The 24,472-nt window shown below is 41.9% G+C and overlaps 1 protein-coding gene across 1 annotated transcript in view; it reads left to right on the top strand.

Annotated features, from left to right (window-relative positions):
• The first annotated feature begins 748 nt into the window (after positions 1-748).
• The window catches only part of mafa (MAF bZIP transcription factor a), a 109,218-nt gene continuing 85,494 nt past the window's right edge, over positions 749-24,472 (top strand). The window contains exons 1-2 of the mRNA XM_019895896.1: positions 749-2,375; positions 9,279-9,344. Coding sequence (XP_019751455.1) covers positions 1,351-2,375; positions 9,279-9,306 — 1,053 coding nt within the window. The 5' untranslated portion in view covers positions 749-1,350 and the 3' untranslated portion in view covers positions 9,307-9,344. The remainder of the gene's footprint in view (positions 2,376-9,278; positions 9,345-24,472) is intronic.

Here is a 24,472-nt window from a genome sequence, read left to right as displayed (position 1 = left end):
CAGTATGCATTTCAACAAATTCCAGTCTCATCAGTTTTAAGATATTTGAAGTGATCATTGTGGTATTTTTCTCTTATTCACAGAGAGTTGCCAAGAACTTTGTTCACGTGTGTAGAATGATCACTTCATGGCCGACTGAGGACATAGGGGTGAGAATATAACCAGGGGCACAAACGAGACAGAAGTCGTATGGCTGTGTTACACCAAGTCTACAGAACTGCAAGCCACAATAATTGACATATTGATCAGGTGAAAGCACAAATATGATCTTTTCTGGCGTCTTGCTTCATCATATGCTGGACAAATCTCTGACACATGGCAAAAGTCATTGAACCCTTCACGTGCCTTCATGAATTACTTATTTGTATCAAGAGGGGGCGACATTGGGTTTCTTAAAGCTGTCACGCACTTCGACCAGGGCGCACATGTTCATCTCTGGCTCTTTTGTGTTTGTCAAGCTGTCTTTTTATTGCTGTTATATTTTTATTCCTTACATGTTTTTTTCTGCCCTTTTGAGAGCAACAGCGCAATGCTTTATTCATTTGATATTTACATTTTGCGGTGAATATTTAACTTGTGAAGTGTTGCCAATTAATGTGATTAAGAAAAAAATGCAAATTGCACAAATGCTTTGTGCATTTAACCTCCACAACGTCATAACATGGCGAATAAACAATAGACTTAAATAGCATTACTTTCTGTGCATTTGACAAACGTTTAGCTTTTATTATGCTAATAAGCTCCTGCATCTCATTGGCAGTTTCGCTCAATTTCGGTTTTGTGACGTCACACCTCTTCTAAAATGAGCAACGCTTTTTTACTCTAGATAAAGACAAAAAAAAACAGAAATCTATCAATCCCTGGGTGGGGTTTTCCTTTTTTCTCCACCCTTCCAGCCCATTTCTTCGTCTCCCCTCCTGCTCCTGCTCCTCCTCCTCCTCCAGCAGCAGCGGCAGCGGAAGGCAACTATTTGCCCGGGACACATACGTGAGCTTCCTCAAATTGGCGCGCTAATCCTAAAAGGAGCCATGAAGTGTTAAATGGCAGAAAGAGGCAGAGCGGCGCTCAGACTCACGCACGCCGGGAGAGAGGCTGGGAACACCGCTGCTGCTCCACTGCGTCACATCGAAGGGGAACACATAAAAAAAAAAAATACACCCAAACTTCTCTTCCGAAGCAACTCGGCGCTGCGCAAGTAGTGCGGAGCCCCGGCTGTACTTTCCTTCTTCTTTTTTTTAATTTCCTCACATCCAAATAAATAAAGAAATCAAGCTGGCTCAGTGCGTGTCTCAACAGCCCACTTTGACAGGTGCTCCTCACCCCCTTTGGAGGACTGTCAACAGCAAGAGGATGGCATCAGAGCTGGCAATGAGCAACTCCGACCTGCCCACCAGTCCCCTGGCCATGGAATATGTTAATGACTTCGATCTGATGAAGTTTGAAGTGAAAAAGGAGCCGGTCGAGCCCGATCGCACCATCAGCCAGTGCAGCCGCCTCATCGCCGGGGGATCCTTGTCTTCCACGCCGATGAGCACGCCCTGCAGCTCTGTGCCCCCCTCCCCGAGCTTCTCGGCGCCCAGTCCGGGCTCGGGGAGCGAGCAGAAGACACACATAGAGGACTTCTACTGGATGTCCGGTTACCAACAGCAGCTCAATCCAGAGGCGCTGGGGTTCAGCCCCGAGGACGCGGTCGAGGCGCTCATCAACAGCAGCCACCAGCTCCAGTCGTTCGATGGCTACGCCAGAGGCCAGCAGTTCGCGGGCGCAGCCGGCCCGGGGGGCGCCATGGCCGGGGAGGAGATGGGCTCCGCCGCGGCGGTAGTGTCGGCGGTCATCGCTGCGGCCGCCGCTCAGAACGGGGCTCAGCACCACCACCACCATCACCACCACAACCACAGCGGGGCCGGGGGAGGTGGAGGAGGGGGCGGCGGAGGCGGAGGTGGCGGACACCACCACCACCACCAGGCGCCGGGCATCCAGTCCAACGGCGTCTCCGGGACAAATCACCACCCGCACATGCGCCTGGACGACCGCTTCTCAGACGAGCAGCTGGTCACCATGTCCGTGCGGGAGCTCAACCGGCAGCTGCGGGGGGTCAGCAAGGAAGAAGTGATCCGGCTCAAGCAGAAGAGGAGGACCCTCAAGAACCGAGGCTACGCACAGTCGTGTCGCTTCAAGCGCGTCCAGCAGCGGCACGTCCTGGAGGGCGAGAAGACGCAACTGGTGCAGCAAGTGGAGCACCTCAAGCAGGAGATCTCCAGGCTGGTCCGGGAGAGGGACGCGTACAAAGAAAAGTATGAGAAGCTCATCGGCAACGGCTTCAGAGAAAGTGGCTCGAGCAGCGACAACAACCCTTCATCTCCGGAGTTTTTCATGTGAGTCTGCACATATCCGCGCGCAAAAAAAGAAAAAAGAAAACCGAGTGAAAAAAGAAAGAATTGATGAGTTACTCAGCCCCGCTTTAAAACTTTCTGTTTGAACTTTTTTCCCCTTTCTCCACTTTGGCGCAAATGCCCAATAAGAACTATTTTGCCCCCCCCGCCCCATCTTCCACACTTTAAACAGATTGTTGGTTTATACATGGAGCGATGTGTGTGAGTTCACAGAACTCTCATCAAGTCTACTTTTCTATTATAAATGACCCCATTTGTCACTAGTTCTCAACCCTCATTAGATTTGCAGTGTCTGATTTGGATCCAGCTTAGTTCAGCAACTGCATGCATGCACTTACCTTGCCCTTTAACATGTTTTTATTTTAAGTTTGAAAACAGTGTGCAGATATTTGTTAAAGTGCATTCATGTGTTTTGTTTTGTTTGCCAAACTTGGAGGATCGCCAGCCATTTCATGCATTTGCTTCTTCAGAGACTTTATGTATTCATTGTTTTTTCAAAGAGTTATTGAACTATTCTGCATGCTGGACATGTATGTTCTTTTTTTAAATACTGTTTTATTTCTCTGTGCTATGTCTTTTTTTTTTCTTTTCAAATTGGTATTATTTTAGGAGATGACTCCAGCATGGCATTCATATTTTTCATTTATGCCTCCTCACTTTTTTGGGACAGCTATACCAAAAAGTGACAGGACTTCCCACCTGTGTACAGTGCGATGGCGTTTCAGCTGTGTTGAAGTGCACCACCACCCAACGTCTTTAGGGTGCAATGTATATGACGGAAGTGGATCAGCGGAGATCCTTCACGGTTCACGGGTGTAGGAAAAACATTTTTTTTTAAACTATTATTTAAATATTCCTCTGCATTTGACAAAAGATAAAAGTGTAATATAAAGTACAAAGTTTTATAAATTGAAGTTGAACAGACAAAAACAAAGTGACACCGTTTGAAGCGTGCAAATGATTAATATACAGTTGACAAGCAAAAACCATTTGGACTTGGTTAAATGTGATCGGCTCGGGTTAAACGGATGCCGTGAGCAGAATTGTATCGTACATTTGCAGCATATGAGCGAGAAATGCTTTGGCCACAACGTTCAAAAAGCAAAGTTGTTCAGTATTTGAGCTTGTAATGCATTCAAAGTAGTTTTGTGAAGAAGCTGAAGTATTGTGAGTGCAGTGCACTAAAACACTCTGGCCTGTCATCATGATGTAGGGAGTTAAGAACAACGTTTTTCCACAGTTATTTGGCCCAGATTAGGTATTTTGTGACATGCAATACTTTCAGTATCACTTCAGGAAAGAAAATGTGCTGAATTCAACAAACTCAATATTTGCAAAGCAATAATTCTTAGAATTGATAATGTCTGGACATTGTTAAATGGTCAGGGATTGATACCCTGCACATGGAAATAAAAAAATAAATAAATAAGAGGGACCTCTTTTTGAAAATATGTGATTTAATCTTACATCATACATACATATAAATATAAATATTTTGCTGTGCAAAATGATTTCACTCAACTAACCATATGTGATGTTCATATGTGCTCGTTTTGTCATTTCATACAATTAAATGATATGCAATAAATGTATAATTGCCTTCAATACGTTTCTCACTTTTTTTTTAAACTGGTCCTCGAATTTTCACTGTGATCCCAAAGAAAAAAAAATCCACCATGAATGCAGCACAATCAAAGACAGTTCTTTTCTTCATGTATTGTTTTTCCCACTGCTCACCCAAGAATATGGTTTTACCAGCTGGTATTTATCCCAAATTATTCCCAAAAAAAACAATGGGAACACAGTACATGTTGAAATTATTAGAAGCAGAGATATCCTGCATGTAAGCATTTCAATACACATGCAGCAGAACCACAGACCGCGATGATTAATTCATGCAGTGGCTTTTATTGTTGTTTAATGATACAGGTGGCAGTTTGATCTGGACGTTTCCTCTTCTATATTAACTCTGGAAAACTCTTTCTATAAGAGCAAGTCAATTTGGAATTAGGTTCACAGCAATGGGAATGGTCCATAAATCAAAATATAACTCAGAAAAAGTATAGTTGTATCTAAGTATACTTTATATATTTGATTTTTCTTTTTTCATATCGGCGTCGACATTCTTTTTTTTATTTTATTTTATGTGTGTGTGTGTGTGTGTGTGTGTGTGTGTGTGTGTGTGTGTGTCTAAGCAAGCATGTATATAAGTACAAGTACTGTATTTTCGAGAAATGTCATTTGCGCATCTAGCTTACTCCCTCTCATGTCATGTTGCTTGCTGCTTGATCCGTTGTCAGATTTTTTTGGGACAATGTGTGTGCTTCATATTTTGTTATTTGGGGATCTTTCAATTCCACTCCACTTCATCCTGTTTGTCAGAGGGCCTGAAGGTTGGCTCGGGGGCAGAGTCCGAGTGTGTGGGGGAGGGGGGTTGTTGGCTGTAGGGAGGGGATGGACATGTCATGTGAGGAGGCGCTACAAAAGGTGCCAATAACAGCAGGCAGAAGAAACCCTATCCTGTATTTTGGTCAATTTTTGGACACCTACTTTAAGATTTTATTTTTTTTTTTTGGCAGGGGTCCCATAAAAGTCACCCAACATGAATTCTCAACAGGGACTTGTTCTCACATGCGGGAACAAGTTATGCAACAAAGAAAGTCTGATGACAATGTTTTTCTCTATTGTTTCAGGACAATTAGTTGGATAAACCAACCCTTGATTATTTAACATTATTGTGCAAACTTTGTGGCCACTTTGGGTCCTGCACTTTTTTTTTCATGAAAACTAAGACATACGCCTCTACAAAGCTGCAAATGAGGCACCATTAGTCCACATTTGAGCATAAAAAATGCATCACTCGCATTCACACGTTTGTGCCAACCAACACTTGCATGTCTGCTTTTATGCCAGCGAGGTATATGCTGCTTTGCGCAGCCGACAGAGGGGAGAGACTGAGACAATAGTTGGGCTTGTGCTGAATTAAATGGTTTTGCTGATGATTAATAGTCGTGTGGCCCACTAGCTCCTGCGATGTAGGGATGATAAATCGAGAGCGTAGCTCCGTGCAGCTGTGCCGCTGTCGGGTTTTTTGCATGCGTGCACATGCTAGGCGAGTCACGGCCAAGCCGCTCTCCTTTTTCCTCACTGTATCTCATTACATCTATTTGATCAGAGACGCAGTGCTGCTATTTTCATGTTTAGTTATAACAACGATGTATTGAAAGGCTTTAGAATGGATGGAAACTTGTTTGCTTTTGTTTCCATTCAGAGAGCGAATTTGCTAACTGAAAGGAATCTTTCAAATAGTTGGGCTTTCTTTCATTTATTTTATAGCCAAGTGCTGTGGATGTCCCCTTTCAACTCTTTTTGCATTCTCATTTTGATGGTTTCCTCGTTGGCACACATTGATTTGAGATAAATGAACAAAAAACTTGCACACTTTTTGGAACTGAAAACATACTCACAAACATTAAGCCCAATACTTCTTATGCCAATGTGGCGTTTAGGTGCTTGAAAACTGATCTTGTTATAAAAAAAGCATCCATGCAGAGTTGAATCTGTAGCGTGATATTGTAGCTTGTAGTCAAAACATGGGCAAAGCGAAAATATTACGTCTTTCAAAGCTTCGGAAGAAACTGGAGTAGCTGGGGAAGGCTCTATTATCTTGCTGCTTGTGTGTAATCATGTTTTTTTTTTTTTTTCCTCAACGTGCACGATCAGGAGTGTACAGCAGGCGTGAACACATGAGCGTTTGTCTACCCATGTACGTGTGCATGTATAGTATCACCTTGTCATCTTCTAGGGCCGAGGATGAGTTGAGGTCAAAAGGGACAGCACACGAGGCTGCTTTCAAAGTCATTAGTGTAATCTCTCTACCCTGGGGAGCCCACACTCATTTCCTCTGCCCAGAACCCACCAAATGAGATGGACGAGCACATCCGACGTACAACACAACTCAGTCGATTCTAAATGATTATTTATTTATTATTTAAAAAAATAATAAATCTGTTTTGCCATGGTCTTCCACAAATTATTTAAACTAAAACCCCCGGCCTATTGCTTGAGTAAAAAAAAAAAAAAAAAAAAAAGTCTACACACCCTTGTTGAAATGCCAGCAATTTGTGATATATAAAAAAAGATAAACAATTAAAAAATAACTTTTTCCCACCATTAATGAGACCTATAAACTGTGCAACTCAATTGAAATATTTACAGTATTTTCAAGAGAGGGAGTAAAAATGAGTGACTGAGAAAATGTGGTTGCACAAGTTTGCACACCCACTTGTGGTAGAACGAGGAATGTGGCCGTATTTCAAACTCACCAATCCCATTCACACTCATGTTAAATGGGAGTCAGCATGCACCTGCAACTATTTTGAATGCCTCTGACTAACCACAAATAAGGTGAAGATGTTATCGTTGGCTTTTTCCTGACAGTTTTTACTTTATAACAGAGGCCTGAAGGTTTTGTGTCAACACTGAGTTTTATTTTGAACTCTTCATAAATCCATCCAGCCAACCAACCCCCGAAAAAAAAAAAAAGTCCCGCTGATGCTACCACCACCATACTTGCATGTTGGTATGATATTGTTTTGGTGATGGAGCAGTGTTTGCACCAAACCAAATTTTTGGAATTATAACCAAAAAGTTCAACTTTGGTTTCATTGGACCATTACACATTTTACACATTTGTTTTTGTAAAATGTAGCTGCGCTTGGATGTTTTTCTTTATAAGACGTTCATCCTGCCACCCTCGGACATATAAAAATGGGAGAATGCGGTCACGTGTCCTAAACCGCCAGTGTATGCCAGAAATTCATGCAGCTCCTTCAATGTTGCTGATGGTGTCTTGGCAGCCTCTCTGGCCGGTTTTCTTCTCATCTTTTCATCAATTTCAGAGGGCTGTCCAGTTTTGGGTAATGTCACTTGTGTCACGTTTTATGCACATGATGATGACTGTCTTCACTGTGTTCCCCGCTATATTTAATGCCTGAGAAATTATTTGTACCCTTCTCCCGACGATATGCACAGAACAATGAGATCATTCTGATGCTGTGAATGCCCTCTGCGGACGATGGCTTTTGCTGTAAGATGTGACGACAGGAAAAGCCCACTGGAGCATGTGAACTTTTTTATAGTCTCAATCAGAGGAACTATCGTGGCAGGTGTGTGCTGACTCGCATTTAGCATGAGTTTGAATGTGAGTGGTTGATTCTCAATACAGCCACATTTTAGTTATAATTTGGTGTGCGCACTTGTGCCACCGCATTTTTAAAAATTGACCTCACCTCTCAAAAATATTGATTGTTTCAATAAAGTACAGCTCATAGGTTACTTTAATGGTGGAAAAACTTTAGAATTTATTTATCTTGGTCTCATTTTTTTGATATCAAAAAAATGTGGCACGTGAACAAGGGTGTGTTGACTTTTTATAACCACTTGAATAATTAAGATGGTCTGATTTTTTTTTTTTTTGTTAATGACCAATTCCACATCACACAAATACCAGTTTTTATCATGATAGAAACTTGTTTTATGCCATTTTATATTTTACATAGTTTCTCGAGTGGCTTTCACATCTGATACAGATTTCCAGCAGGAGAAGAAGATAATGAAAATCCGGTCTCCTGTCATTCTATATGAGTGAGATACGGTGGAAACACTAAACTCCTTCAGAATTAAACTGACATCAGGGAGCCATTAAGGTGCTTATTCAATCCGAGAATGCTTTTGGTATTTCTATAAATCCCTGCCTTTTTTTTTTTTTTTTTTTTTTTTTTTTTTTTTTTTAAGAAGAGGGAAGTGACTGTTGCTTCAAATAGACATTAAGCGGATACGTGCGGAGTCATTAGAGAATTGTCCTTGAAAGACTGGCTGCAGGTTATGTTGGTAATGAGGTGCTCGGGACCTGCTGTGGTAATTTTATATATCTGTAAATGGATCCAGACCAAGAGACAGTGACTTTTAAATAAATGCAACATCATTCCCAGGCAACCTCTTTGCATGTAATGTTGAAGACTTAAAAATATGGAGAGAAAAAAAAAAATCACACACTTGTAACAATCCCGTATTTTTTCCCCACAACGGTTATTCAGATTGTAATTGAAATATCGATTGAGGATTTTTCAAAACAAAACTAAGATAGCTAATGTCATTGTACAGGATCTGTAAAAGCGATTTATGCATCAACGATTTGATTTTTTTCTTTTTTCTTTTTATGTAGACTATCCTCCCCACCGGGCCTGTTTGGCATCCCAGCACAGAGCGCGTCGCCACGATCTAAGCTAACATTTCCACACAACATTTATTGAGCCACTAACGACACACACCTGCTCTACCACTTGAAAAGGAAAGCGTCTCTCATGAAGTATCAACGACAAAGTCCAGAAATGCCAAGCGTCACAGTACATTTCTCTTCGAGATGAATTCAGTCCCTTTTTGAACAGTTAATTGTGTAATTTCATGAGCTGAGCAGGTGAAAAAAAAAAAACGTATTTTGTCTTCTCCGTGCAGCGACACACTGCACGCTTAGATACCGTATTTCGTCTCTGGTGGTTACAATGTTTTGATGCATGAGGCTGTGCCTGTAAAGTCTATTTGCATGCAAATTTTTACATTTCCCTCTGCATCAAACACTTACTGTGATCCATGTACTGTATGCAACCAGACAGACAAGGCGAGGGAGAATCTTGCTCAGAGTGGAACTATTTGTTTGTTTGTGATTGTGCGGGGCATTTATTTGTGTGTGTGTTTGACAAGGTGGCAGAGAATGACACATGCTGGAGGAAACAGAGGAATGAGAGCAAATGGCACAGTGTGTATTTACCTTGATAGTCATTTATCCTCTCCTGTGTTTTTCTCCAATCTTATCTGCCTCTCTAGGTCATCCAGAAAATTCCTCCATCTGTGATTTCAAGCCCCATTCCTCCTCGCCCTTGGTTACCTGAGGTAAAAAACAACAACAAAAGTTTCATTCACCTTTTTTTTTTTTTAATTCTTATTCTTCTATACAAACAGAGTGTAGAGTCCTTAAAAAGTCAACCAGAAGTTTTCTGATAATCCTGGTCATGCTCAGTAATATCGTAATATAGTCTTGCATGTGATGAACTGTTGCTAGAGTATTTTTCACCTGAGGCACAACAGTGTCTGTTCCTCCTTGTTTGTGATATTTTCAATTCTGAGTCAGGAGATTTTAAGATTTAATACGCACACGGATGCACTCTATGTGAAAGGAAATAAGCAACGATTTTTTAAACAGATAAAAAATGTAAAGCACATTATTTATGGGGTTTTTTTTGTAAGATTTTGAGTTCATGCAGAAATTCCTCACTCCTGCTCAGAATGCTAAAGACGTTGATGGTTCGCTTGCATTGAAAGTGTCCACATGAATGCACATTGTGATGCTGGTCGGTCCTTTCTCATTTTTGTAAGAAATGTGTTCAGCATTGAGCGTGCCATTGCCATTGTTGTTTTGGTTTGTCCGTGCACACTGAGTCGAGCATACACAAATCCAATCGATCAAGTCTCAATCGCATTCAGTGGGCACTCTCAATGTGTGAATGCAAAACAAAAATTGCACAATTCAAAACAACAAGCAACACTCCCTGAGAAGTAAGCCTCGAAATTTGCCGTATAAATACATCACACAAAAGTAAGGACATTTCTGTTTGGTAGATTATTTCTTTGTTGCAACAGTGCTTCTTGGCAATAAATCTTAAACGGTTGGAAAGGTTGTTTGTGTCCCTTTTTACTGGTTTTAGATTTGTATGGAATATGCATTTGTGGGAGGAGCAGTACAGCTGCAAATGTGAGTTATGCCCATGACTCTTTTTGCAATCCCTCTGCCACTGCCAAACAACTTATTTTTCTGTTGCTAGTGACTTTAGTTTTAGCTACTGGTACGATCAACATGCACATGGCTACAGTGGGTAGAAGGTGTTTGCTCCAAAAGCTGGCATGTCACAATTGACTCATTTGGACAGGACCCATGCAATAGGGGACATTCAACCAGATTGTGGCAAAGTTTGGAGTCAGCCCTGTTACAATCTCCAAACTGAAGGCAGAGTTTCACATGACAGAGAATGTCAGAGAGAGGCTACGAAGTAGGCATCCCAAGAAGATGCTTGCCCACCCTGGCAGGACTTAGGCTGTCTTCTATAGATTTGCAGTCAAGTGTTGCAGGACAATATGCCCAATGGGTTTTCGCCCAGAAAATTGGGATTGAACACCGCCAATCTTCAGTCTCATGATGCTGCCAGGAGATTTGCGATATTCGCCTTTCACAATCTGTTTGCACCGTTGTTTGCAACACTTGCATTGGAACCTGAACATGTGGAGCAAAGTTATGTTCAGTGAGCAGTTTCGATTCCACCTGTCACTTGGATCACGGGGTCAAAGTGAGGAGACGACATGGAAAATGCTGTGCTGATTCCTGCATCGATTGAGTACTCTTGTGGTGTAATAACGTCTCCATCACTGAAAAAAACAAGGCTTAGTTGGATGTACCGGTAATTTCAATTGAGAGAGATATGGAGATGCGGTTGAAGAATCGACCAACTGCAATCCTGTTCCTCCATAGTCTGCGACTGAATAATCTCCAAGATGACAACATTCCCACACAAAGCGGCCTTGATCAGAAACCACCTCTACAATTTGGGAGTGGAAAGAATGGAATGGCCTACCAGCAGTCCTAACCTACACCCCGTGAAACTCCTGCAGGATCAAGATTTGGTAATCTGCACCGGCCAGACTGTCCAAACACAACCATGTTGGTTGACTTGCGACATATGGTGGCTGAATAATGAGATGCCATTCCTGAGCTTTTGTGACCGGCATGAGGAGGGGGTACCAAGCAGTTTTGGGTGTGTATGTATATCTACCAAAACATACATTTGAGTACTTTATTTATTTATTTATTTATTTTTGCAATTTATGTCAACAAATATGAAAATTAGATTTTATCGACTATTCGGACCTCTTTAGTTCATCTTCTTCCAAAAAGCAACAGGCAAAATGTCAGACAAATGTATCTGCTGTTAGTGGTGACGTTTAGAGGGTCCTGAGACTGCCTCCCAGCTGCAGCTGGTGCTGGAGACGTTCATCGCTGCGAACCCAGTCATGCTTGTGCAAAGCAAAGGCTGTCTGATTGTCCTCATGATTCTCATTTACAGGGTACTTGTGGTTGTCAGATGAAAAAAAGAAAAGTGTTTTATTCGGAAAAATTGCGTCCAAACGCGTTTTGGTCACACTGGTTGTATGAAAGCAAGCTTGTAATAATAATCTGTCTGAAATGCCATGGCAGATAACGCACGCAGACATATATGCTCCTTCTTGGTCTACAGTAAGCGAAATCATGGAGTACCTTTGTTGAAAGGCTAATCTGGATCAATATAGGCTGCCGCTGGCAGTGGCTGCTTACACAGGATTCTGTTCTATGAAAACGGCGAAATGCAAAGCGTATGATGTCTCAATAACAAGTGAACAAGTGAATAAACAAGGGTGAGGAGCACTAGGCCTATACACGAATAGGTGGTGACTCGAATTGAGTGGCAAATTAGCCGTTAAGAATGAATGCCGAATGAGTGTTAGATTTGAGTTGAGTTACATCACGCACACACACACACACGCACACGCACACGCACACACACACACACACACACACACACACACACACACACACACCTCACGTCTACGTGTGACATATGTATGTGGGAGAAGTGAATGTGCCGTGTGACAGCTCGCTACATTCGAGAACAAAACACGGAACCATTTGCGCATGGATGGAATATTTAGCCGGCTATCATTAGAATTAAATTCAACTGTTGAGCAGTCACTAAAGTCCAGCCAGATAGTTTGTCTTTGTCTTTGTTACTTCACCGCTTGCCTCACGCCGTCAGAGCAGCAAATGAAGGGAGTTTAGCTTAGCGCTAGCTAGCAGCTTGTACGACAAGCGGATGGATGTAAAATGAGTTCAAAAGGATAAGTGCTTCAGAAAACGGATGGATGGAAGAACACCCTGGGTTCTGCCATCTGACAGTGTCACTCAATAGCAACTGGTAGGTGCAGGGGAAGGCCCAGTAAACAACGTGACGTTAAATTCGTTGCTACCCTGGCGCCTTGCACTGAAATTAACCTGGGGGTTTGCTGTTGTAAATACAAGACTAGAACAAAAATAAGATTAGAAGATATTTATGAAACTTTGAAATAGTGCCCCATCTCCCCATCCATTCTTCAAAATGGGGCGTTGGAGGTGCCGTTTAAGTCAGCACTTCATCACCAAGACGCCAAATTACACTTGTCAAGTGAGTGTGTGGATCCGTTTATGTGGCACGTGCAGGGGACAAACTCAAATACCGCTCTGCCACATCGACAACTTTGCTCACCAATCAAGTTGTTGCTGCTTCACAAAAACTATTATATCAGCGCTGCTCACATTTTGGCTTTGACTTTTGTGCTTCAGACAACGTAGTCTGAACGTGGCTTTAACATTGCAGCCAAGGTTCCAGGCCGTGGGCAGAGAAACTCTGTGGGAGCGGGATTAGGTAAATAAGACAAACTGTGATGAGAATTTGGCAACATTTAGAATGGCTCGGAAAATAGGATGAAGGCCACGCACAAAATATTTACTTGGCTGTGTCAATTCACACTAAACGAGCATGCAGGCACTCCACAAACTCAACAATTTGTATGCAAGCAATTAAAAAGTACATCTTCCAAAATATGTTCCCTTTAACGGTCCACTGCGGGTCTTAACATTCTCTACAATTTCATGCTAATGTCAATGTCTCCCCTAATTTCAATCTGGTTGAAACAAACAAGCACTGGTATGACGCAACATTCAGTCATTAAAATGGAACTGACCCACAGCACACAACATAGGAGCTACTGCTGGAAATCAAGGTAGTGTGACTTCCCGAGATCAATTCACAGGGACATAAGAACTAAAAAAAGCATCTAAAGTAAACATATAGAATTGCTTGAAATTCAGAATGTGCCTCCTCATACCACAAAAAGGATGAAAAAAGCTTTGCGTTTCAATGTTCGTACTGGCTTCACGTATGGATGTTCTATTTGTTATTATATACGTAGGGTGTAGGGTTATTTACTCGATTGTGTCTATGTGGGCTGTGTGGTGTACGATCAGTAGCTGGCCTTTCTCCAGCTCTACTTTACTTCAAAAGGGAGGTAGGACAAAAGCCATCAGGAGAGACAAGGACAAATCTTGTACGGATGAAGTGTTTTAAGTGATCCCCCCCCCCCCTCCACACGTCATCACTGTGAATTAGGCGCCCTCTGCTCGCAGATGAGGGCTGGGGAATATAAACAATGCCAAAGGAACGGATGTTAAACAAATTAAAGTGGAAAACTATGAGGATGTCTATCTCAAGCGGCCTCGTAAATCTCTGCTCCGTGGCTGCAGCCGCTCGAGGCCGATGCGGCACTCTTACAGCCTGCCAGAGAAGCGCAGCGTTCGGTGTGTTCTCTTCTTCGCGGTCCAAACCATACAGGAGGTGCATCTTTGTTTTATGCAAATCCAAGTATATGAGAAGAGGGAGGGCCTATGAGCAGTCTGACCACGTAGCTCCGGGGGGACAAGCTGAGTGATGGAGATGGAGAGCCAGGTCTCGGCGTCCTTGCCTGCGGGAAGTGTCTGACTCTGGCCAGGATCACATGGATGTCACCAAAATCACTGCATCCCATGTAGGACCATGAGTCAGTTAGATTTTGGGGGAATAACCTCAGATAACCCTACCAACTGGCCAGTATCTGTTGTGAAAGTAGATACAGTAGACAAAGAAATGCTAGAGTTCAGAGTGTGAGGAGAGTTAGGAACTCAACATATGCTGACACAGATAAAACACCAGGTGTGTGCGTGCATATATACAGGTATATGTAGTCTTTGTGTGTGTGTGTGTGTGTGTGTGTGTGTGTGTGTGTGTGTGTGTGTGTGTGTGTGTGTGTGAGAAAAAAGGTGAGATGAATGTGTGCAAATATAGATTCCAACCAGCTGGAGTGTGATCACATCACATTACAGCATTCTGTAAGGGGCAAATCCAACCCCAAGTGACGTCAACGAAATAGCTGCATGGGTCCGATTGCTGCTTCATCTCATATCATCTGTGTTGCACTTCAACACACCGCAAAAGCCAGTAAATATCAACTCAGCATCATTTACTGAATGCAAATATTGAATGAATCTAGATAGAAACCCTGACTTCCTTCAAAAGCTGTTGGATAATTCTGTGCTTCCAATGTCCACAATGTCCAGGTGAAGTCTGGTGTCGAAAAGAGCTCCCGATCAAATCTGTTCCACAACGCTGAACAACAGAAAATTTCAAAACTATTTTTTGCCATCCAAAAAATACAATTTCACTGGGTCAAACTCTTGCAAAAAAAAAAAAAAAAAACGTTTCGGAGTTTTACAGTACCATTTTAAACTTAAACTTTTGAACTGCCACACAAGTGTAAAATGAAAAAAAATCACTGTTTAATCCATCTAAATAAAATTGATTACATTAGATGACGTGTCAAATGCTTAAAAAATTAACACTTTTTCATTCATGCACCATGCTTTTTACCATCTTTCACTCATAGACAAGTGTAAATAATAATAAAAAAAAGTAGAAGAATGCTGTATGCTAAAACAATCAATTATGGACTTGCTGGTAACTAAACAATGTTACTGTCTGGTAAAATAGTGAAATAATGTGATAAAATGAAAATGGGAGGTGGCGTGCATGTGCCTGAGAGGCGAGTCTCTTCACCTTTAGACGAAGGGCCCTGTTTTAAATAAATAGGTGCATGCGTGCTTGGCGTAAAAACTTGCTTAATTTTTCTTAATTTTCGTGCCGGGGCAATTCCAATGGACCAACAGCGTTTTCTCTGACACGCCCAGCACATCTGACAATTTGGTGACAGAGAGTCGACTAGACTTTAACTCAGATAAAAGCATGTCTAAGTTGTGGCTTAAATGGAGTCATGCAAATTTGGTGGATTTGATGATCTCGTTGACATTCCATTTTTCTTCTTTTCGAATTCACATGTTTTGATGAAGTCTTGCTAGATAGGCTGATGACTCAAAAGACAGCTAAACGTTCTAATAGAGCAAATGGCTATCACTCTTTTTTTCTCCGACTAAAATTATTTTGCTGTCGTTTGATTGAAGATGACCAGCCGATTACCTGTGTGACCAAATCAACAGGCCCAATCAGCTGGAAAAGCACACCACTCAGACCACTGATCGATGAACAATGGCCTACCCTCGGCCCATTGCCTGCACAGTGCACGTCTTGCCCACGTTTCACTCAAATGCACCCGGCTGCTCACCTGCCAAGAGACTGATTGATACGTGAATCACTCAAAGGAGTTCGACTCAGTATCAATTTAGTTCGGCTCCAGTGTTATCTGCTTAAGAAAGATGAGATATTCATTACAATACTTCACGCTGATTGAGCGACGCAGCAACTTGTGAGCGCAGACCAAACTTTTGTTTTGACCAACTCGGGCAACAGATGAAAATGTCACCGGCATGCGCCATGTTGTGATAAGATGAGTCCTGTTACGTCCATGAGTGGCACAGACAGCATCGTCGTGTTGAGTGATACTTGTCGTTTTAAATAACCCGACATATTATTTTTGAATCAAGCCGATTGTCAACCGACAAATGTTTTCGTCACAGCCACATATCTTGCCCCCAACCACATTGTTGCTTTGTGGTGCAAAGCAGCGGGCTCAGGACAAGATGGAGTTTTGGGAACTCAACTTGCAGGCAAGGTTACACGGTTGCTGGTCACATTTCGACAAAATGATCCAATTTCCTTTTTCAAAACTATATTTATGTCCTGAGGTCAGTGTTTTGCTAACCATCACAGTTGGTCCATGTCAGTCACATATGCTCAGAGCTGCATGTCATTACAGACGGGCTCTTCTATCACAGCGAGGTCTATTTCTAGGTCCCAGGATGTTGCTCTCCGCAATGGAGGGCAGGTGACATCGATCCAGATTGACCTCTCGTGTTGAGGGGAAAATTAATGAGACAGAAAAAGGTGCAGAGGCCTGAGAGAGAGACAGAAGGCGGGCACGCAGAAATATATAAACAACGCTCTGGATGATTAATCCAAGATTGGGTGTTATCCCTTTTTACCTCTTTCAACCTACTTCTCCAGGTGGGAGGGAGAAACTGGACACTTCCCAAGAGGAGTTCATTATTTTTATGCCCGATGACCAAAAACCACTTGAAAGGTAAAAATAAAGACAAGCACGTATAGTGAGATGTGAGCGGTTTGCGTCACTACCACGTATCAGGCACACGTATCAGTTTGAGCTTTAAAGGAGCCGAAAGGGGGGATGCAGGGCTTCATTTGTATGTGAAGTGGTGCTAGATTTAGTGTAGCGTGCTTGGGCAGCGCTCCACTCTGCTAATTATTTTCCGAGTTCTCAGCGATGAGCGCCTCACTCGCTCAGACAAGGGAGGCTCGGCAGTAACTGCTTCGTCAGCCAACTCTAGGTTTGAGATACTGTTGGGTCTCTGGTGGACTGTCAGGGAGGCGGAGCAGCCTGGGACTTTGGGAAAAGGGCATCATCACCAATCAGTAAAGGGAAAGGGAGTAAAATGTTGCAGTTGGGGACATTTTTGTCTGTTCTGGCCTGAATTGGTTGGTTCCTATTGGAGAATAGTCGAAGAACATTCTGTCATTCTATGGGAAAAAAAAACAGAAGTACTTAGCTTTTGAAAAATTAATTAAAACAGTGGTTCTATGAGATACGACTGACTCAGAGACTTGAGCGTTTGACTGATTTTTTTTTTTTTTTTGCCTCCACTTGCATGTGAAGAGCACTGTATGATGACAGTGAAACCAACTCATTTCACAACAAGCAGCAGTTTGGCAAATTGTGAATAATTCTTCAAAAAAAGCGGATTCAAAGTTTAATCCCACTCCCAGTTGAAGTTTACTGTCAAACAAAAATAAAACAACTAAAAAGAGAATTATACATTGCGTATTGTAAACAATCACATAACTTTGGCTTAAAGTCCGCTAGGTTAATGCTAACAAAAAATGAAAATGCCACAGACAGGCTAACGAAAAGCAACGTTGTGGGAGGTCTATCATTATTTAAATATATGAACACAAACTTTTTTTTTTTTGTTGGGGATGTTCCAATGGATAAATGGCATTTCCATTCAATTCAATGGTGTGTTTTTATGAGCTGAAAAGAATCATTATCTCAAGGCACCACTGTGAAGGAATAACGACCCGAAGCAATGTTTGATATATTAATAAAAATATACATGTTCTTTCCCACACTGCATTGAATTTAAAGCGAGGACTCTCAGCCTTCTAAACTCATCCTACTAATACAAAAATCCTATTATGGCTGACCATCCTCTCAAGTATGTCCTGTTACTCCTCTTAAACAAATGTCGTACTTATTCCTTCCATCCCAAAATCAAGTGTACCTCACTTCTGACCTGTGCTCACTACGTTGCACCTGCTTGCCTCTCCCACTACACCCACCCACACCCACACCCACGCCCATGCCCACACACACACACACGCGCACACACACACACACGCGCGCACACACACACACACGCGCGCACACACACACACACGCGCGCACACACACACACACGCGCGCACACACACACACACGCGCGCACACACACACACACGCGCGCACACACACACACACGCGCGCACACACACACACACGCGCGCACACACACACACACGCGCGCACACACACACACACGCGCGCACACACACACACACGCGCGCACACACACACACACGCGCGCACACACACACACACGCGCGCACACACACACACACACACACACACACTCCACTTCCATTCTCCCCCTCGTTAGCTTGATGAATGGCTTCACTGCAGGGAAAGTGCTGATTTTCATCCCTCTGTCTGATTTCTGCTGGCTGTTATTAATTTCAAACACTCAGAGAAAAGCAAGCGAGTCGATAAATAAGGAAATGAACACACTTCATCCTGCCATGCCGTAGCGTTCACAGTCACTCACCCTCTGCAGATGCCAGGCCTGCATTTGGAGGGTTCAGATCTTCGCAACACTACAGTACATATACCCAACATTTAAAAAAAAAAACAACATATTTTGCTGTTACTGCAGACTATAAATGTTTCTGGACCAAATGAAACAATAGAAACAGTTCAGAGGGGTTTGTGTTCATACATGTCTAAATGCAGAAATGATGGAAATGGTGGGGATGCACAGAAACATGGCAACAGCAGCCAAATAATGATATGAAAATGCATGTTAAACTACATTGTCTCCCGTACAGTTGTAAGTTATTCGTCACACGGCTACAAATAAACAGTAATTGCCTCAGAGACATTGCATTATCTTTCTTGCTGATGGAAAGAATGTTTCACTTTCACTTTCTAATGTACATATTTAAATGAAACCTTGAAGCGCGTCTCAATAAGCAGAGTTGGCCCAGGTACTAAAACCTCAAATATTAGAAAAGAAAAACGATAAACTGGTCTGTTGAGTGCCCAGTTAATAAACAGAGTCTTGAGCACATATTAATACATATCATCACGGTTTATTATTCCCCAGGCAAGATGAAACAATCCTAATAATAAACAGAGAATTCTTCGGAAGAGACGAACAGAACATAAATATTAAATGGGCGGAGGCCGACGAGGTAGACGGAATGGAGAGAAAAGAAAATGGGAAGAGGGGAGGAGAGGAAGGAGGCGTGGAAAGGAATAAAAAAGGTGGAAGAAGCAGAAGTGTGGAAAGGAAAGAAAAGGAGCGGTGAGGAGAGAAAAGTGGAGTAGATGGACAGGAATGAGGAAATGAAAAAAGGGAGTCGAGGCGAGCTTGTAGTGCAGCGGAGCCTGCAAGTCTGCTGCAAGGCACTGCGAGTGTCAACACAACTATTGTATTTACAAGGCCGCGCTGCTCTTATTGTTAACTTGTAATCCCGTAGTTGAGTAGGATGAGTACAAATCAAGGAAAGGGGGAGGGGAGAGTAAATAGTTGTATCGCTCAATTTCTCTCATGCTTCTGGTTAACCAGGCAGGGAATGTTCACATTGTGGTTTTATCAGTACAGGCTGGACAGTGGCAGCCGCCTGAAGAGAAAATGTCTTTACAAGCCTAATGAGGAGGGCGTATAAGTTGGGAGGACGTATGGGAGCCACGCTGCCGTGTCATGTGAGGTTTACTCCCTGATGCGACATTACACTTTGAGGTCTTTTGGGAGACAATATTGCGCTCACAAGAATGGATAGTTTGGCTTTGCTCACTTTTTTTTTTTTTGTATGTTACAATTTTTTTTTTCTGCACCAGCCTTAATTTCTTTTTCTCAGTGCACGTGTGATGTGGTCATGATAAAAGGAGGGTGGCGGGAGCAATGAGTTCCCAGCTGATGGTCTCTGGTTGCAAGTAGCGCAGTACAGTGTAGGATGACATGATCGGAAGCAACTCCGTATTGATGATACCAAATAGGGAAAAAAAAAAGAAACAAACACAATGCATATTTTCCTCAAAATGAACTTCCTCCCTGTTGCATACATTACATTAACGACATTAGGCAGAACAGTAAAACACTTTTTTTTTTTTGTTTGTCTAGGGAAGGCAAAGCCTGAGAACATGTTTTTCATTTGCTTGCCCTTGATGAAGCTCGATGCAAACCTTCAAATGAAGTTCTATTCGCTGTATCTCCTATGGAGCCAATCGTTTTGAAACATGATCAAAGGTTGACCTTTGCATCTTTTATATTTCAAACAACCGTATAGCTTTGCCTCATAATAGTCCAGTCCGTTCAGCCAAATCATAAGAAACATTGCAAAACACCAGAGATGAGCTAATGAATAGTATTGATGTTGCGGCATTATAAACCTTGAAGCAATGGGTATATTAATACATATGGTGGAGCAACACATGCGGACACACACAGCAAGACTCAAAGATATATATTATTTCTTATCCTTTGCAAAAAAATAATGACCGACATGACTGCAGTTTAGTGAGTTAAGGGTGAACCTCTTCTTCATGTGTCTCTGAAACTCAACTGTATTGGCCACAATTGGACAAGGCCCACACACTCAAAGTAACACCACAAGGTCTATTGAACTGAAGCAAAAGTGTGGGAAAAACTGTTATATTCTTTGCGTTATATTTAACACACACACACACACACACACACACACACACACACACACACACACACACACACACACAAAAAAAAAACAGTCAAGGCAGCTCTGTTGTTCAAAGGAGATAACAGTCTCATCCATATCGAAAATTTCTTCAGGATTCAAGATATAAAAATATATATATCCAGACAAACATCAAAAATTGCAGCTAATCTAATCCAACAAGATTCCATTCATTTTGACATCAATGATTATGACCAAATATGCAGCACATCAAATTGAGTTCAGAGATTTTTTTGAAGTGGTCAAAATTGCATAGAAATTGTTTCAATGTGTGATCTAGATGGAACTTTTCTTTGACTTATTTGCTTCTGGCTATATGTATGATCGATCCGTTGTCACATTATATCCTTTAACAACACCAAAGTGACCATATAATAAATGTTTGAAAAAAAGTGGAAACAGGAAACAAATATGTGCAATCCAAGAACAAAGCCAAACAGACAATTAAAAAAATAAATAAAAAAAAGAGAGATTACATGGCAAATGTAACTTGAGAATTAATGAATGACTTGGTCTCGATGCTATCATGATGTGTTCTCCAATAAGCACTTATACTGGTGCCCTGACTTGATCCCTTGAGTGATCATGAGATAGACATCAAACACAAATACAATTCCAAGATTTGATGCACACAGTACCGGCATACAAACTCTCATTTCCCTCCCATGTCTCTTGATAGTAAACCTAATAGAACTCCTTCCCAGTGGCACGCCGCAGTTGCAAACGCTCACCTTCGATGGCTTTAATGAGATGTCTGTGCAGTGTGTGCGTGTTTGAGTGTGTGTGTGTGTGTGTGTGTGTGTGTGTGTGTGTGTGTGTGCGCGCGCGAGACTCTGTTTGCCTACTTGAGAGAGATGTTAGCGATCCTCATGGCCCCTGTTTATCTCTACCCTTGTGTCGGAGTGGAGGGAGGTCAGGGGCAGCGCTGCCCGGATCCTTCTCCATTCCCACGGCTGCTGCTGTCTCACAGGCACAGTGGCCACAGGAGGATGAAAAGACACTGTGTACAATCTGAATGTTCATCAGGAGACATCTGAATGAAAAAAGGGAATACATGTACATATTTTATATTTAAATATGGCTTTGATATCACGACCCCAGAATATGATCATGCTCATTGGCCTCACTCTCTCGAGTATCAGTTTCTTGTCTTCCTCATACCGTTCCTCACACCAAGGATGATGCTTCTTTATGTTTTGCAGACAACGGCTTACTCTTGACTGTCCATATAATATATGAAATGTATGCAATCTTAGTGTTAATCGAGATCCAACAATATTTTCTCGGACAGTAAATGTGTCGAAACAAAGAACATTCAATTCAAATGCTGTGAAGGCAACCGTCTTATCTGCTCTGCAGTTGCTGTCTGGGGAAGGGGAACTTATCCAATAATTTTGGTGGCCTTAAAAGAAATGTCGATTTAAGAATTGTTCAGCATTATTAATCGTGACACCGACCAAAACTTGTCTAAACTGATAAAACGTAGTGACCTGTTGTAAGGATGAAGTGGATTTCTCACTCCCTTCTTGGTCTCCATAAAGTTTAGTTAGGATCCCAACACTCTGTGTCTGCAACTTAACAACATTACAGTGTCAAAAATAATCAGCATTACGAATCCTTACTAGTTACAAAATTAAACAATATTTCGAACTGAACATCATTAACAGGAGGATTTGGGATCAAGAGACCACGCAAGAAAAATTAACACCAGTCCGGTCTGTGAATCATCAATATGGGGACATGAGAACATGAGCTTGACAGAGTTAGGTTCAGACAAAAATCATGTCACCTGAAAAACACTCAAGTTTTTCAGGTCAAGGGCAATATGAGGACCTGACGACTGAAATCATAGATTGTCCATGTTCCTGACTTCTAACTTCTACTGTGTTTGTCACAGAAAGCTATAAACTCAAACCTGGTATATACTGATAAAATGTAATTACCTGTTGTATGGATGAAGTGGATCTCTCGCTCCCTTCTCAGTCTCCAGAAGGTTCAGTTAAGATCCCAATACTGGGTGTCTGCAACATAACATTGCAATGTCAGAAATATTTTCCAGTCTTCATCATAACTAGTTAATAAATGAAAAAACAATATTTCTCATGGAACTTTGTTCATGGGAGGGTTTGGGATTCATGTACCACACTCTAGACACTTAACACTGTTCACTCCTGTGAACCAGCAATATGGGGACATGAGAACATTAGCTCTCCAGAGTTAGCTTCAGGCTGCGTCTTTCAAAAACAACAAAAAGAAAAAAAAAAAAAAGAAAGGGAACTCCTCCAGAAATTATCACTATTTTTTTTTTGCAGACAGTGCAGAATAGGATTACCCTGCAGTGCTTCACTTCCAACTAGCTCAAAATACTTTCCTCCGGTAAAACAACTCCGGAGGAGAAGGTGCATCCCTTGCGTGCTCGACCTAATCTGCATGAATTCTTCCCTGCTTCATCCTTATATTTGGGGACGTTGTTACCAAACAGCGTGAAGGACTGTGAATGGCAAAGGAATCTATTTCACATACAGATGCACAAGGCTTGGCATACAGAAATAGGATATAGAACAAGGAGCGGATGTGTTTTCAATTTCACTCTGCCTTTTTTGCAGTTTACCACACTTCTGCACTGTCTAATTTTATTTGTTTGACTGCTTCATCATTATTTTTTTAGACAACTGATTTTTTAACATATACTGTGTGGATATCCGCGTATATGTATGTATATATCTACTATACATGCATATTTATTTGTTCTGTCAAGCAAACCAGATTAATATACCACACTCTATACACTTAACACTGTTAAGTTCTGTGAACCAGCAATATCAGGACATTAGAACATTGGGCACACAGAGACGAACAACCATCCGCGCTCACACTCACACCGAAGGACAATTTTGAGTGTTCAATCGGCCTGCCATGCATGTTTTTGGAATGTGGGAGGAAGCCGGAGAAAACCCACGCAGGCACGGGGAGAACATGCAAACTCCACACAGGAAGGCCGGAGCTGGGATCGAACCCACAACCTCTGCACTGTGAGGCCAACGTGCTAACCAGTCGAACACTGGGCCACCGTCAGTCATCATGGCATCATTATTTCTGCCGACTTGTTGTCGCCGACAAAGGCCGAAATAATGGCGGTATGCCGACTGACAAATTTACATGTCCACAACTGGCTGTCACAGAGCAATTTGTAGCATGTTAATTTCGCGATTGCACATAATTATGGAGTTATGCTGTTGTCGGTGTGTGACAGCATGCACTAGCAGTGTTTGGTAACTGAAGTAAAATCGCTTTTTTTCCCATGACAAGTTGTTACGTATTTCGGAGATGCAAGTACATCGAAGAGAAGCCACATGAAATTCGAATAGCAAGGTCAAGATCCCCCATGAATTATTTCTTATTTTTCTCACTCATATCGAAGGAATCCCAACATTTAATCAAATACTGGAATATATTCTGAAATGTTACAGTATAATCATCATGTTGAAATATTCTAAATACAGTGCATCACTTTTCTTACAAAATCCAAACAAATTGTGACCACTGATTGGTACATGGAACACATTCACATGTGTTTTAAATGCTTGGTGGGCTTGACTTACCCCTGGCCACAAAACCAAGGTGATGGGTGTTCAGCATCACATAAAAAAAAAAAAAAAAACAACAAAAAACAAAAACACAAAACCCACAATCAGCAGAGTGTTGCAATCGAAAAAGGCGAAAGTTCATTCAGAAGGGGCAGGAGGGCTCAAGCGCCTGGCTTGTGAAACCAGAATGTGTCATTTGTTATTGTTGTTGTTATGTGAATCTCACATCTTAGAAAAAAAAAATTATATATACCGGTGTGTGTGTGTGTGTGTGTATATATATATA

The sequence above is a fragment of the Hippocampus comes genome, unplaced genomic scaffold (assembly GCF_001891065.2).
Source record: "Hippocampus comes isolate QL1 unplaced genomic scaffold, H_comes_QL1_v1.1 scaffold80, whole genome shotgun sequence".
NCBI classification, from domain to species: Eukaryota; Metazoa; Chordata; class Actinopteri; order Syngnathiformes; family Syngnathidae; genus Hippocampus; species Hippocampus comes.
Note: the sequence above shows the minus strand (reverse complement) of the source record. Positions and strands in the feature narration are given on the sequence as shown.